The sequence below is a fragment of the Stegodyphus dumicola genome, chromosome 8 (genome assembly GCF_044657685.1).
Source record: "Stegodyphus dumicola isolate Sdum_Otavi_A_Nest chromosome 8, ASM4465768v1".
Taxonomy (NCBI): Eukaryota; Metazoa; Arthropoda; class Arachnida; order Araneae; family Eresidae; genus Stegodyphus; species Stegodyphus dumicola.
In genome coordinates, this window is record NC_140775.1 from 30451995 (window position 1) to 30468391 (window position 16397).

Sequence of the window (16397 nt, forward strand, 5' to 3'; positions counted from 1 at the left end):
AATTACTCACAGTAAATCAAGGTATATTCTAAGATGAAACTATAAACAGAGCAAAAGCCACAAATATACAAATTATTTAAATTAAGTTGGATTAAATGTGTGCTTTATGAAGAAAAAGGAATTTTCCCTTAGTTTCAAATAGCAGTAGTAATATTTACAAAACCTTTTTTAATTACACATTTAATATCCCAATAATATTAAGGACTAGATAATGTCCAGACAAAAAAATATAATTATGTGACCTTTTAACATTAAGAACAAATCTCATACATTTAATATTTCAGGTTTATAAACACATTTCAGTCTTTAAAAGCTTTTTATATGATGGCAACTGAACAACAAATTCTCATTCAAGAAAAGATGTACAGTTTCTTTATCTAAACAAAAGAAGGGGTATAAAACACATTAATATTTTACAAATTTTGATAATTCATAAATTATTAAAATAATAGCAGTTCATACTAGTTATTTTAAGACAACAAAAATAAATGGTAATCAATAAATCATACGCCTACTTTGCTGTCTGTTTGACAATTTTAATTTACTTCTGTTTCCTCAAGTTCTTACAATATATATGGCTTTTCAAAAAGAAAAACTAAATGCAAATGTGTTAAAATGTAACTCATCTTTGCAGATGACCCATATTAACTTTTTATCATATTTAAATTATTTATTTTACTTAATAATAATGTTGATTACACATTCATTATTTGCTTTTGTGTATTTTTAACTTGTTACACATTTGTCTTTTTTTTTTTTTTTTTTTTCATTTATTAATTTACTTCTTTAATGCATTTTGTGCAGTAATTTTATGCTTCATTAGTGAATAATTTAATTTTGCATTTGTGTTTTTCTTTTCGCGTCTGTTTCATGTATGGTTTTGTAGGACTTGCAATTCTGAATACACTTACATTGGAATTGTATAGACAGCTTAAGCAGAGTAGTAGATATGGCCTGCACGGCCTTTGTGATAATTTTTGTCCCCATGCTGAAGACATTCTGGAAGTTTCAAGAAAATGCATTTTTTTAAAGTTTTAAGAGTGGTTTTTTCTGAAAAATCCTAGAAGCGCTGATTCTCCTTCTTCAGCAAATCCATATACACGAGGCTGCATTGAAGCTTGAATTTAATTCATAGCACTCATGCAAGTGTTTTTGTACTGAACTTAAGTCAGTACTGCCGTAAAACTGCTATGTGAAAGGTTTCAGTGATCTGAAATATTCCTCACATGTTAAGCAGAATCTTGTTCATTTCTTTTTAACTCCTTATTTAAAACTATTTAAATAGTTTGAATAAAGTAAGTCTTTATTGAAATAAATAAGATCACTTGTTCATTTGGCCTAGTTATTTAAATGTCTCTACAGAATTCTAGCATGCAACAGTACCTTTAAAGTAAATGCAAATATTTTAGTATCTGTAAACCCATACATCATTATATATAAATGTAATCGGGAATAATGACCTTTAGCAGTAGATAAAATCTACACTCAGACAACAAAGTAAAACTGTATTCTTTATGTCCTGGATCTACATGTTCATGTAATAAATAGATTTCTGTTTTTTTTTTTTTTTTTTTTTTTTTTTTTTTTTTTTTTTTGTTGAAATGAAAGAGGAAATCATACTTACTTTTTAGATAAGTATGCATGTTTACAGTGAATCAGAAAAACTAAAAATTCCCATTCCTGTCTTAAAATACACTATAACTTTTAAAACATTACAGATTTGCAAAAACATTTTTTTTTACATATTTCTAAAAAACATGAAATATATTTTAGCATGTTTATAACATTATGATTAGTTGTTACTAATAATAATTCTATAAAACCACAATTTATATACAAAAATTTAGGGAGGAACTCTTATCTCTACATATAATAAAAGAAGAGTCTGTCTCTGTGTGTGTGTGTGCGTCTTTCGTTCCCGCTGCCCGTAAGCTAATAGACCCACGGCTACAAAATTTAGTACATAGGTGCATCTAGACAAGAGCCAGTGCAACTCGAAGCGATTTTTTCCAAATTCAAATTAGAATTTTTTTTATTTTATGTTTTGTGACAAAAGCGCGTCATTTTGTGACATAATGGGCTATAGGAAAGTGAGATTTTACTCTACACCCTCCATTTTCACATCGTCATGAAACATAGGCACTTAGCTATTTTATGAACTTAAAATAAATTTCGTGTTTCAATAAATCAATTAAATACGAATTAGTATCTGTAAACCCATACATCATTATATATAAATGTAATCGGGAATAATGACCTTTAGCAGTAGATAAAATCTACACTCAGACAACAAAGTAAAACTGTATTCTTTATGTCCTGGATCTACATGTTCATGTAATAAATAGATTTCTGTTTTTTTTTTTTTTTTTTTTTTTTTTTTTTTTTTGTTGAAATGAAAGAGGAAATCATACTTACTTTTTAGATAAGTATGCATGTTTACAGTGAATCAGAAAAACTAAAAATTCCCATTCCTGTCTTAAAATACACTATAACTTTTAAAACATTACAGATTTGCAAAAACATTTTTTTTTACATATTTCTAAAAAACATGAAATATATTTTAGCATGTTTATAACATTATGATTAGTTGTTACTAATAATAATTCTATAAAACCACAATTTATATACAAAAATTTAGGGAGGAACTCTTATCTCTACATATAATAAAAGAAGAGTCTGTCTCTGTGTGTGTGTGTGCGTCTTTCGTTCCCGCTGCCCGTAAGCTAATAGACCCACGGCTACAAAATTTAGTACATAGGTGCATCTAGACAAGAGCCAGTGCAACTCGAAGCGATTTTTTCCAAATTCAAATTAGAATTTTTTTTATTTTATGTTTTGTGACAAAAGCGCGTCATTTTGTGACATAATGGGCTATAGGAAAGTGAGATTTTACTCTACACCCTCCATTTTCACATCGTCATGAAACATAGGCACTTAGCTATTTTATGAACTTAAAATAAATTTCGTGTTTCAATAAATCAATTAAATACGAATTTATTAAAACAAAGGGAGCTTAACACCTTTTCAACGGGATTTTTTCTAAAAAAAAATTTATTTTTAAAAATGTACAGTTTATTTTTCTTTGATTTTTGGACACGTTAAACTTTTATCCTTGCGAATGCTTTTACAAAAAGAATTTTGGAAAAATGATAATATTTTGTATTTTTAAAAAAAATTTTAAATGAAGCTTCCAAGTACACTTCTCACATCTTTAAAACTGTGATTTTGGCAACAATTTTCCTGTCTTATTGTTGTTGATAGATTTTTGATGAAATTGCATCATTTTGAATAGTTTCATTCTTTTAGAAATATGGGTTTGGCAACAATTTTTCATCGTATTTCTTACTTCACTGTTTTTAAGAGAATGGCATATTTCATTGTCATTTATATATATATATAATACATTTTTATTGATTTTTTTTCATAAAGTTGTTCTGTAGAGTAAAATTCTGAGCGGAATTTTATGTTTTTTGAGTTGCTTTCATGTTATTTTTTGCTTATTTCACTGTTTGTAAGATATTGCAAAGTTTTGCATGATTTGTTTTCTTCAACAGAAAGTTGGTTAATTTATTTATTAGGATAATTAATATTTGTATTAAGGGATATTGCTTATTTCATTGTAATTTTGTTATATGTAATAACTTTTTTTTATGAAGTTGTTCTGCAAAGTAAAATTCTACACAGTTTTTAAATTTAACGTTTGGTATTCCCTTCAGCCATTTTTTCCGTACATTTAAAAGCCAGATGAAGGCTGGCAGTGAAGCTGCTAGTAAGAAAATATTTTTTAAATAATAGAGGTAGTACGAAGACATCAAATCTCTCTTAAATATATTACAGCTAACTTTGTATTTTCTAGAGCAATGGGATTTTTATTAAATGTTGCCATATAACCAAAACCTTCATAGTCTGTTTCTTGAAAACATTTTATACTGTAACATTATATAAGATAAAACTTTAACAGGTACTTATTCTTGTAATCTTTTAGAAACGTTCTATGATTATATAATTAGGATGCATAAATTCTTACATGTATTCCTAGAAGATGATTGGACATACATGTCACTTTTTAATCTACATAATGTGAGTGTATATGCAGTAAATGATATCTTGTTGCTGTAAGAATTTTATATCTTATGTAAAACAATTTTAAGTGGTAATTATTATTAAGCAATATGATTTATTGCATATATTGATAGTGTTATATATCATTAAAGACATCTCTCCACAATACAAAATTCTATTTGTTTCATTAACAATCCATCAATAATGGCTCTGCCAATCTTACCTATCATCCTCTAAATTTCCTGCAAAAGCAAATTTTTCCCTTGCAAAAAAAAAAAAAAAAAAAAAGGGGGGGGGAGAGGGGATAAATAAATAAAATAAAATATTTCCTCTGCTTTCATCCAAATTTTTTATAACTGTTATTGCCTTATAGAATCTTTTTTATTGAATAAAGCTTTTAAATATATACAAATTTTTAAATAACAGTGACAGTATAACATACTTTTATGCATTTAAGATAAAAATTTATATGATTTTCTGTTTAAAGCACTTAATCGCTGACTTCTTCTTAATGTAGTCTGGGAAATTTCTGGGCTAAATGCTGACTGGAAAACTCTTGAGGTTGATTTTGACTGGAAAACCTTTGGGGTTGATGTTGACTGAGGAACAGACATCTCTATATCAGATTCAGAGAGTTCCTCTTTCACAACAATTTCTACATCAGATGACTGCTCAATATTTTCTCCTGTAATAAAACCTTTAATTAAAATATTATATTAAAACATTTTAGTTATATAACTTAGACCATTAAAATATTGATGCATGTCACCTCTAATGTTCAGTAAATATACTTTTAAACCTTCTAATAAAAGTACATGCCTAATACTTATCCATATAGTTCCTTTCTTGTTTAAATAAATCAGAATCCCAATACTTCACATCCAATTTTGATTTAGCATGTTTAAATAAATATTCAAGATATATCAGGAATTATTGCAATCTCTCATGTGAGCTTTCATGTTATAACTGGAAATAGATCCGCTAGCAATATGAAGATCAACGATTTATTTCACTAGTACCTAATATAGGGTTCATACACATTTCTGCACGTGGAAATTAAGTACTTCTAAGGACCTACTTTTAAGGACAATTAATGAAAAAAATTAAAGACCTATCATCAAATTCAATTAAGGATATTAACTATGGCTGAACTTCACTTTTGTAATACCATATTAAGAATAAACTTGATTTATAAGTATGATGCATTATAAAAAAAAATTAGACATAATTATAAAAAAAATTTGAGAATAAACTCTATAAAATTTGTCAAGTAACATTAAATATTTTACACTTATAACTGTTGGACATATTTGAAAAAAGATTAATGGCATTTTATTTATGTTTTACTAATAGTTAATTTTATGCTGATTTTTTCTTTGATGTCTCATTTCATCACATACTTGCTCAGTCTGGAGATTTAATAAATAGCAGGCAAATTTTATGTCAAATGGCATAGGTTAAAATGAGAAGTAAAATCGTAATCAGCATGATTCCTAACACAAGATTGACTGTCGCAACCACTACTGCTTGTTTAGAGATAAACCTGCTGATCAGAACAGACCTGAAAGCCTGATGTAGGCACAGTTGGCAAGTTTTGAAAGTTAGTTATGCTCTATCTGCCTGACACAGTTATGTTGTAGCTCCATGCAGTGGCGTAACTAGAATTCTAGGGCCCCTATGCAAAAGAAATTCTTGTACCCCTAAATAAATTTACAGTATTAACCCCCGCCCCCAAATCGAGGTTTCCAGGAGCCAACATTTTGATAATGATTTTTATAAGATTAGGATTAATAGTTAAAAATCTGATATGGACACACATGACTTCCTTGTATCGCCTATTAAATTACACACACTTTTTGCTGCATTTCATTTAACGTTATTTCCTCGAATAATTTTAACTTAATTATTCGATCTCTCAAGGCAAGTTGATTGAATTGGATTGGATTATTTAATTATGGCAAAGCACATGAGGGATATCTGCCTAAAGGGAGGGATGCCTTCGTGGAGAACTTTCTAAGGGAAACTGGCTCGTATGCACGTTACACATGGGGAAAACCACGAAAACACCCATGCAGCCAGCCCGTTCGCGGGATTTGAACCTCGGATCGAACTACCTGTGTTCAGCATCTTTACCGCTCGCCGCTGGTGGGCCTCAAGGCAAGTTGAAAATGACATCAAAAATTGAAAATTTTGAATTAAATATCCCAGCCATTTTTTTCGCACAGGAGTCAAACTTCTTCTAATTAATTTTTTCATAACGAGTACAAATCTTTCCCAAGTATAAGTATAGGAATCGGGAGACCGAATGAAAAGTTAATTTTCATTATTTGCCGAAAATTATCTTTTTTTACTTCTGCAATGGGCAAATATGACTACGACCAACGATTGTGAAAATAAAGGCCGGGGTAAGGGAGTGATATATATATGCAGATGTACACTGCCAACTGCAATAAAAAAGAGAAGTTCACAAATGGATATTATAGCAGCCCCATGTGCAAAATTTTAATGCTGCATACGTACATGCGAACATACAAGTGTCGAGGAAAAAATCCCTTATGAATCCATTTTGGAAAAAAAGATTATTTTGTCTGTACGTACAGACGTAATGCCATCCCCCCCATACAAAATGGATTCGGTTTGGTTCATGAGATTACTGCAAAGCCTCAAGGGCCACCTTCCTAGGGGAAGGGGTGCCTTCGTGGAGTTTTTTTTAAGGGAAACTGGTTCGTATACACGTTACACATCGGGAAAACTACGAATGCCCATGCAGCTAGGCCGTTCGGGGGGGGGGTTGGAACCTTGGACCGAACTACCAGTGTTTAGCAACTTTAGTGCTCGGCCGCTGGGGGGCCCCAGGTAGATTCGGGAATGGTCAAAATAGATATTTCCATTGAAATTTGATAGCCGAAGTTTTTCCTGATTGCGATTACTTTGTACACGATATTCATACAAAGAAATAAACAAAGATAATTTTTAATTTCATCCAAAAGCTTTGTTTTCAAACAAATTCTACTTAAACAATCAATTAACTCATTTTATGTAGCAGAATTCAAATATTTAACAGTGCTTGAGAGCATTTTTATAACGTTAAGGTATTTCTCCAGCCTTCTTGGCATGACTTTGTGATGTAGTGGTCAGTAGTGGTTTGTGTTTGTGATGTAGTGGTCAGTAGTGGTTTGTGTTTGTGATGTAGTGATGTAGTGGTCTAGAGGTCTGTGTTTCGAGTCCCAGCGAGAGCATTGCTCATTTTTCATCTCTCCTGCTTTCAAGCAAAAAAACTAATGTCTCTACAGTGGTGCCCGAACTAAAATGGTGGTGGATGATGATTCTTCAGCACCAGGACTTGGTGATTGGGTCCCCTAACCTCCAGTAGCCCCTTAAAAAGGTAATATGTAAGGTATTTGTCCCGCCTTCTTGGCATGCCTACGTGATGTAATGATCAGCACGTATTCGAGAGGTCCGTGGTTCGAGTCCTGGCGAGGGCTTTTCTCATTTTTCATCTCTCCTGCTTTCAAAAAACACCTAATGTCTCTACAACGTCATTCATCACAACGTCTTCCAATAATTTGACATCAGGTAAAAAATTAGCTATTTGTATGTAACCATTGTCTCTTAAACTAACTGAAATCGATTTCATCCTTTACAGATTTTTTCCATATTTGAGCAATACAGCCATTTGCTTCCCAATTTTTCTTTTCAGTAGAGCTTGCGATATAATGAGAACTTCTCTCGCGCTTTTTTTTTTTCCTTATGGGTAACGTTTGCCAGTGCTGTATTCCTGTCGACCACATCTGTCCTTATTTGAAATTAACCAACATGGTTCGCAATAGTCTTTGTTAAGTTCAAGTGAATAACAAAATCTGTCTCTAATACTTTATTTTAGGGAGTTATTAATCACTGTATAATGAACAGAAGAAAATGATCTGCTGTCTTCATTTTGGGGAAAATTGATATCTTTTGGCCTAGAAAGGCCAAATTTTAAAATAAATCCTTTCTTATTCTTTGTAAGAATTTCTGGATAATGACCAAAATCAGATGAATAACTTTCATTTTTTACATCTCTAAGAGCAGTTGGAATATTGTCTGACCTTTCGTCACCTATTTTATGATAGTTTGCCTTCTTCAGTGATTTCATGCCGAAATATTTTCTGGAACATTTTATAATTCTTCTGTTCCAAAGATCTTCTTTCTGCCACACCAGAGGACTTTGGCTAGCCGCATATTTAGACTGCCACCATGCCACACCGACACTACAAACATCCATGCCATCCCATCTCCGAGATTCGAAACCGGACCCTTCGGCACGGCAGTCAGCGACACTAACCACTATACAGTTTGCATGGCGAAAGCTCTCCTCTAGAAGAGAATCAAAATAAAACACATATAGCTTTTTTGCTTTCTATTCAGTTAAGTTTTGGTGTATGTAACACTGAATTCAGTTTTTTTTTTTTTTTTTTTTTTGTCTGCTTCCAAGAGCCCCTGTGTCATATGACGCAGAGGGCCCCTGGAAATTTAAAAGACGGATTCTATTATATACCGGGTGGCCATAATTAAAATGACAGTGCTCACAGTGTTCTATAGCATGATCTATTTGCGAGAATGACGCCACATTTTGTACGAAGATTAAACAAGATGGCGGACGAAGGATTCCGCAAAAAAAATAAATTAGTTCCAAAAGTCACCGCTAGGGGTATATTTGGTGCCGTGTAATAGAAAATAGAGTGTTAACAAGTGCAAATCAATACAGAAATTACCTTTTATTTTGCATTCAAATGAGGTTCAATGTGGCTGCCGTTGTTGTGGACCACATATTGCATTCTGTGAACAGTATGCACAACAGTAGAAAGTAACATGTCTGCAGGAATTTCCCGTACAATCCATTATATGTTATCCTTCAACGTAGCCAGGTCCTGGACCACTCCTTGATAGACCTTGGACTTAAGGTAACCCCATAGCAGAAGTCGCACGGGGTAAGATCAGGCGACCGAGGTGGCCATGCAGTTGGAAAGTAGCGGCTAATGACTCTTTCTGTTGTGAATTTCTGTCATAGCATCTGTTGCACCGGTACAGCAATGTGTGGAGGGGCTCCATCTTGCATGAAAATGATTTCCTCCAGGCATTGTCTTTGCTGAAGTGCCGGAATGACAAAGCTGTTCAACAAGTGGCGATATTTCTCTCCGGTAACAGAACAGGTTTCTGGTCCTGTCGGGATAATGTTCTCATAGAAGAATGGACCTACGATAAATTCCGCTGTGAACCCACACCAAACAGTTACCTTTAGTGAATGTAAGGGAATCGCTGTGACTGCATGTGGTGGTTTGTCATCCCAAATTCGGCAGTTCTGCGTATTCGCAGTTCCATTCAGGTAAAAGTGGGCCTTGCCTCCCCATAAGATTTTCCACGACCAAGCATCATCCACCTGCATTCTGGCCAGAAAGGTGAGAGCAAAAGTCAATCGCTTATCATGGTCAGGGTACAGTAACTCCTGTACACGGCTAATCTTGTACGGATAGAAGTTGATAATCTTTCTTAAGATTTTCCATACCGTACTGTAAGGCATATCCATTTTCCGAGCTACTCCATGAGCGCTAGAGGTGGCAGCAATATTGTCTGGTCCTCTGTCGACAATCGCCGTGGCAACTGCTTAGATTGTATCTTTTGGTACTGGTTTTCGTCCTCTGCCTGACTGAACCTTCAGAGAACCTGTTTTCTCAAACATCGCAACCATTGCTTTTAGCCCATTAACTTACACAGGACCATTACCTTTACGCATTTTTTGTGCGTTCTAAAAGCATGAAGAGCGGCTGGCGCGTTGCACTGGTTGAGGTAAAAGAATTTGACCAGTAACGCACGCTCGACTAAAGAAGGAGACATTGCAAATAAACTTTCAATCCGATTGATTCGAAACGTAACACATTGCCTTTTAAAACCCAAGCAGCTGGCACTGTGCGAATGGATGTAACATGAAATTTGAATAAAGAACTTCTTCTTCTGCTCAGCGTACCTGATATTGCAAATCACAAGACTTTATCGGTGTTTATGTAGATTTTACGCTTTTTTAAAAGTGTTGCCATATTGCACTTAAACTAAATCAGAAAATGTGCATAATAAAAGGTAATTTTATTCCGTATTAATTTGCATTTGTTATTTCACTATTTTCTATTACACAGCGCCAAATATTCCCCTAGCAGTGACTTTTGGAACTAATTTGTTTTTGTTGCGGAATCCTTTGTCCCTTGTCTTGTTTAATCTTCCTACAAAATGTGGCGTCATTCTCGCAAATAGATCGCGCTACAGAACACTGTGAGCACTGTCAGATTAATTATGGCCACCTGGTATATAAAAGAATCCGTCATCTTATAGGTTTAAACATATAAATTTAGTTTAGCAGGACATTCAAGGGCCCTCTAAGCTTTCAGACCCTTATGCGACGGCATTCTTTGCATACCCTTATTTACGCCACTGGCTCCATGTAGATTTCCTGGGGTAGTAACCCAGTGCTAGATTAACCCAGTAAGCAGAGTTCCTGGATACTTTAAGGTTTTATTAAACTACTAAAGCACTAGAGGTGATAAGATATTTTATATTATTTTAAGTTTCACTAGCTACAAAGAAGAAGTTTGACGTTAATTTTTACATTTTTGAGCTGTATCTTGCGACCACACAGGATTCGTACACATTTCCTTACATGAAAATTAAGGACTTTTAAGGACCATCAAAGAAAAAATTAAGGACCTATAAGCAAACAAAAAAATGAATAGAATAAAGCAATTATCCATACAACCGACTTCATGCTTGTAATTTCACTTTAAGAAACTAACAGAAGTGTGTATTATGCACTATTATTAAATTCAATTTAATACTTACCATAAAACAATTTTGAAAATTGTAGTAGATAACATTAAATTAGAGACATAATTTCTTGAAAAACATGTATAAGTGTATTTTACACTAATAACAGTCACTATTTTAGAGATTTACATGATTATTATTTAACTTATTTGATATTTATTTAAACACAGTCAACTACTATTATAATCACAATGTAAGATTATTTTGCAGATTAAAATAACTGATTTGTAAACATACAACTTATTTCCTTGGTTTTTTGAAAGATACCAGAATAATAAACTGTACAATAAAAGATACACAACATTTGTGCCTTTTTTAAACCTGAAATCTTTTCAGCTATTTTAACATCTAATTTATTTATGTCTATTTCCTTTTCTTTAACTATTCTTCTAAGTTCATTTGCTTTGATAAACAAATCAATGTTCATGCTGGTCTCAGCTTCATCTGCTAAAGCATCTACTTCTTCATTAACATCTTTAATGTCCCTTTGAAGAAATTTGTTCTTCTGCTTCATATAATCAAATTTCTTCCTCAATAATATTTCTTTTCCTCTTTGAATTTTCAGATTTAGTTAAAGATTCTTGTTCTTCTAAATACTAAACTTCTAAATAACGAACTCCACTTCTTGCAGAAGCTGCTGCTGATCTCATTTCTTTATTAATTTCGATATTAAGAACACCTCCAGAAAATTTTATGTAATCAAATACTGTGCGTTGAAAAATGTATGATGAGTCACTTAAATTTTCAATTTCAATTGCTTTATTTACAGAGAAGCCCCTTTCCACAGAGGCCTGTTCACGTGACAAGATAAGATTACTTGTCACAGTGAATACTTGCATAGTGAAAATATACATTTTTTACTATATATATATATAATTTATTTCCTAAGCAATACTGATTAATTGATTATATTATCTCCTAAGTTAATTAAAGTAGAATTATTTTAAAAGAGTGAATCCATACTGGTAAGTTATATTTTGAAAGATGTATGTGTATATATGTACAGTACAAAGTCCGAGATCTGGACATGCAATATCTGGAATGATCTAAAATCCGGACCTCAAAGCCACCACCAACCAATTTTTTAGGGCTTTTTTGAAGGGAAGGGGTATGCTTTACGCACGCGCATTAGATTTTTTTTCCTCATCATAAAAAAAAACATGCCGGAAATTCCGATTCTTAATCTCAGTTTGGCGCTAAATAAAATATCTCATTATTGAAGAAATAATTATTTTAGTATAAATTTGTGTGATTAGTAACTTGACTCCATAGCTGCGTATCTGCTTGGCATAATCTCAAACCGAAACATTTGTTAATTTTACACCAATTAATATTTTATATCCTTGATGCCGAAATCGCGAATCATTATTTATTGTACTTTGCTTTCATCATCGCATGTTTATCAACGGATGACAACTTGAGTGACGAATCATGCAGCGACGCCAAATAACAGAGTATTATCCGATTACAGATTTAAGTTTAATGCGCTAAAATGTTGACAAGGGGAGATTTAGCAGAAATTTCTTTCCTTATGCTAAAAATAGATTTTGTTAATGATACTCATAGGACAAACGATTATATTTAGTGCTATTTGAATTAAGAATAACTGATTTGTTATTCACATAAAGCCAGAACCAGCGCCAGAGCTCGCATGGCCGCACCAGGTGGCAGAATTTAGCGAAGTTAAACAGCAGTTTTTCATTGCGATGACAATGCCCAATCATCAATCAATTAACGGAGGGCGAAATCTGTAGGATGGTTTTAAATCCAGAAAATACAGCTACCGATAGTGAAGAAAGTAACAGAGAGGTTACTGAATGAGAAAAAATTTTGATTAACAAGTTATTCGGAATTCTCGACACAGCAATTACAGGACTTGAACAATGGAACTTAATAACTGAACAAGAAATTATATGTCTATAGTATTAGTCTAAAGTATTAGCAGAGAAAACAAATCAAACAACTCACATTGAAAGCAATGTTTAATAAAGTAAACATATAAATATTAAGCTCTTTTCTTTTGTAAATTTTGATACCCTTTAAATCATAAATGTTTCATTATTTCATAAATCACGATTTCATATTTTCAATTTTCTAATTTGTACGTGCCATCTTAGTAGATTTAAAATGATCTAATATCCGGAAAAATCTCAAATCTGGGATCGACGAGTCCAGACCTCGGACTTTGTACTGTATAAATATATATATATATATATATATATATATATATATATATATAATACGGAATGTATATTTTCAATTAAACTTCTACCCAATAACTAGTAATTCATGAAAGTTAATTTTGCGTCTAGTTAATTCAGGAAAATTAGTTTCAATTAGTTGTTTTCAGCTTTAAAAATATTAAAACATTTTTAATTAGTTATTTTCAACTAATAATTGTATCGCCATTAGCAAAAATTATGCATTACTATCAACAACATAGGTTTAAACCAAATACTTAATTGTCTATTGAAGCTTCAAAACGTATTTCCGAACTTCACATTTTCTCGGCTAGCGTTATCGAATTTGCCCTTGGCGACCTAAAATCAATCGAAATGGAGCTAACAGATTTCCCGCGAAATCGATAACAGACCCTCTGCAGAAATAAACTCACAATCCCGATATCCCATACATATAGTATGTGCAAAAAAGAGTAAACTTCGTAGAAGGTGATAAAAAATTAATTTATGGCTTAATTGAAACAAACACAGAAATTAAGCTAAGCAAAACCGTGTAAAAACAAATTGAAATGATAAAACGAAACTTAATTTTCATGTGAATTTTCAGCGCTGACTCTCCCATGCTAGAAATTTCACTTTGTTTCAGACAAAGACCACATTTAAGGATTGCCATCCATCAATATCCAGTCTTTGTAGTCAGCTTGATGAAGCCACAGTTTATTGAAAATGCACTTTCCAGGCATCTCGTTCCTATTGGCGTCAGAAGGGTTGTGGCCTTCCAGGCTGGGATTGCTCTAATTTTGGCAAATATTTTCAGAATTCTCCCCCTTTTTTTTTATCGAGCACCTTCATCATCACTTTCGCCTCTTAAACAACTTCCGGCTTCACGCTTTCGTCACAATCTGCCTAAATTTATGGATAACACCTGTTTTGAAAAATTGGGTGAATAGCCAATCAGACACCGACACTTTCGTTGGGGTAGCTGTTTTTTTTTTTTTTTTTTAACGCAAATTCGCCAACAGATTGGTTAAGAGCCGTGTAATTTTAATTCCATATTCATGAGAAATCGTAATTCACACTTATAATGGCAATCATTAGAAATGATAAGAAATGTCAAATGAGCAAAATTAAGGACCGTTTATTTCATTTTGGCCAAAATTAAGGACTTTTAAAGACCAAAAACCATTTTTGAAAAAATTAAGGACTTTTAAGGACCGTACGAACCCTGCCACAGTAAGGATTAATGAAAGGCAATGACTTGTTTCAAGCAGAGATAACTTCTAAGGGTGAGCAGTTACTTACAAATAATTAAATTAGATAGTTACAGTCAAAAATCGTTAATTCGGACACCCATAATCCGGAATGATCTATAATCCTGACCTCAAAGCTACAAACTTTCTGCGCATGCGTCGCAGTGACGCATGCACGTAAGACCTTTACAGCTGCGAATATGCGTGTGCGCAAAATACGTTTACGAATGTGTGTTTAATGTATAACGGACGGTATAAGCTAAGCTAAAATTATCTAATTCAGTTAATGCTGCAGATTGCGTTGTTCCTTAATCTTCGAATTGGATTTGGCTTATTATTTTTTGCAGACTGTTAGAGCAATTTTATAAAAGTAAGCTTGAACTTTCAATTATGTTAAATAGAATTTCTGATATATATTTACTAATATGTAAAAGATCTAGAAAGCGAAAGTATGTTTCGAAGTCTATTAAACAAAAAGTGGAATTGCATCAAAAAAATTAATAAAGGCATATCCTTTGTTTATCTAAACTTTAACGTTTGTTTATCTAAACTTTGTTTATCTTTAACGCCGTGGTGCGCAATGAATTGGAAGTTGATCTGTCAGCACTATCCTTATCTTCAGAGCAGATGTTTTTATTTTATTTGGCTTATAATTCCGTACTAAATGTAGTATTTCATCTCGATGTACTCCCTCTTTGATATGGTTTAAATCAAATTCCTCGTCATTATAATTCGCTTTCGATAGCGAAGAAAGTGACAGAGGTTATTGAAAACGAAAAAATTTCAATTGACAAATTAGTCGGTATTCTCGACACAGCAATTATAGGACTTGAACAGCGGAACTTTGTAACTGAACAAGAAATTATGTCTGTTTATAGAATTAAAGAGAATGTATTATCACATAAAGCTTGTGCTCTAATATGTATGACTTGATCCTATTAGAAGGATGATAAGCTTAGTGCAGCACCTACCATAAGAAACCTATTAATAAATGAATCTGAATGTATTTATTTGCAATTTTTAGAGGGGGATTTAATTTAAGGTTTTCTGGTCTTTGGTTATCGAATTCACTGCTTCAATAATTTGATGTCATAGATCTTCAAGAGTGTCAGGCATAGAAGGGATAAAAACACGCTCTTTTATGTAACCCCAGAGATAAAAATCGCAAGGAGTGATATCTGGAGACCAATCTGCTCTTTCTTTTTGAATAACCCTGTATTAATTCTACGATAATGCATTAGTATTATCTTATTCCAAGAAATTACAGTACAGGTTAGATTATACTAACAAAGGTTATCAATATAAACTCTTTCCCTTGTTACATTTACTTTTATTGTGACTTTTTAATTTATAAGCAAATTCACCAACACCTGTGAATTGACAGTTACATTACATCATTACATCAAAATCAAATATGGTACAAAGTCCGAAATCTGGACCTCCATTATCCGGAATGATCTAAAATCTGGGCCTCAAAACCACTAAAAACGTTTTTCTCATAGGCTTTAAATGCATGCACATTTGATTCCCCCCTCCACGCATAATAAAACATTTGAAGAGTCCTGATTCTTAATTTCACTTCACTAAATAAAATACCCTGCTATTGAAGAAACAATCATTTTAGCATAAATTTGTATGATCAGTAGTTTGGCTCATTTATTGCTGTGTATCTGCTTGGCACACATCTCAAACCGAAACATTCCACATAGATACATCGTTGATCTAATGCCAACCTGGGGAATCATTATTTATTATATTTCCTTTCATCACCGCATGTTTATAAGAACGAAAACATTTCAATTGACAAGTTAGTCGGAATTTTCGACACAGTAATTACAGGACTTCAACAGTAGAACTTTGAACAAGAGATTATGTGTGTCTACAGAATTAAAGAGAAAGTATTAGCATAAAAAAAGGAAGCAACTTAAACAACTTACATTGACAGAAATGTTTAATAAGGTAAACAAATAATTATTAAGCTTTTTTTGTAAATTTTCATATCCTTTAGATCATAAATACTTCATTATTTCATAAATTACAATTTCATATTTTT

General features: G+C 32.6%; 1 protein-coding gene across 3 annotated transcripts in view; it reads right to left on the reverse strand.

Moving 5' to 3' along the window:
* Positions 1 to 1549: 1549 nt before the first annotated feature.
* The window catches only part of Pbp95 (proximal sequence element A Pbp95), a 225918-nt gene continuing 211070 nt past the window's right edge, over positions 1550 to 16397 (reverse strand). For 2 of the 3 annotated variants that reach the window (XM_085821708.1, XM_085821707.1), the window contains exon 23: positions 1550 to 4747. In XM_085821708.1, coding sequence (XP_085677834.1) covers positions 4515 to 4747 — 233 coding nt within the window. In that variant the 3' untranslated portion in view covers positions 1550 to 4514. Of the gene's footprint in view, positions 4748 to 10699; positions 10798 to 16397 lie in introns of all 3 variants that reach the window. The other variant, XR_015042526.1, reaches the window with a different exon arrangement.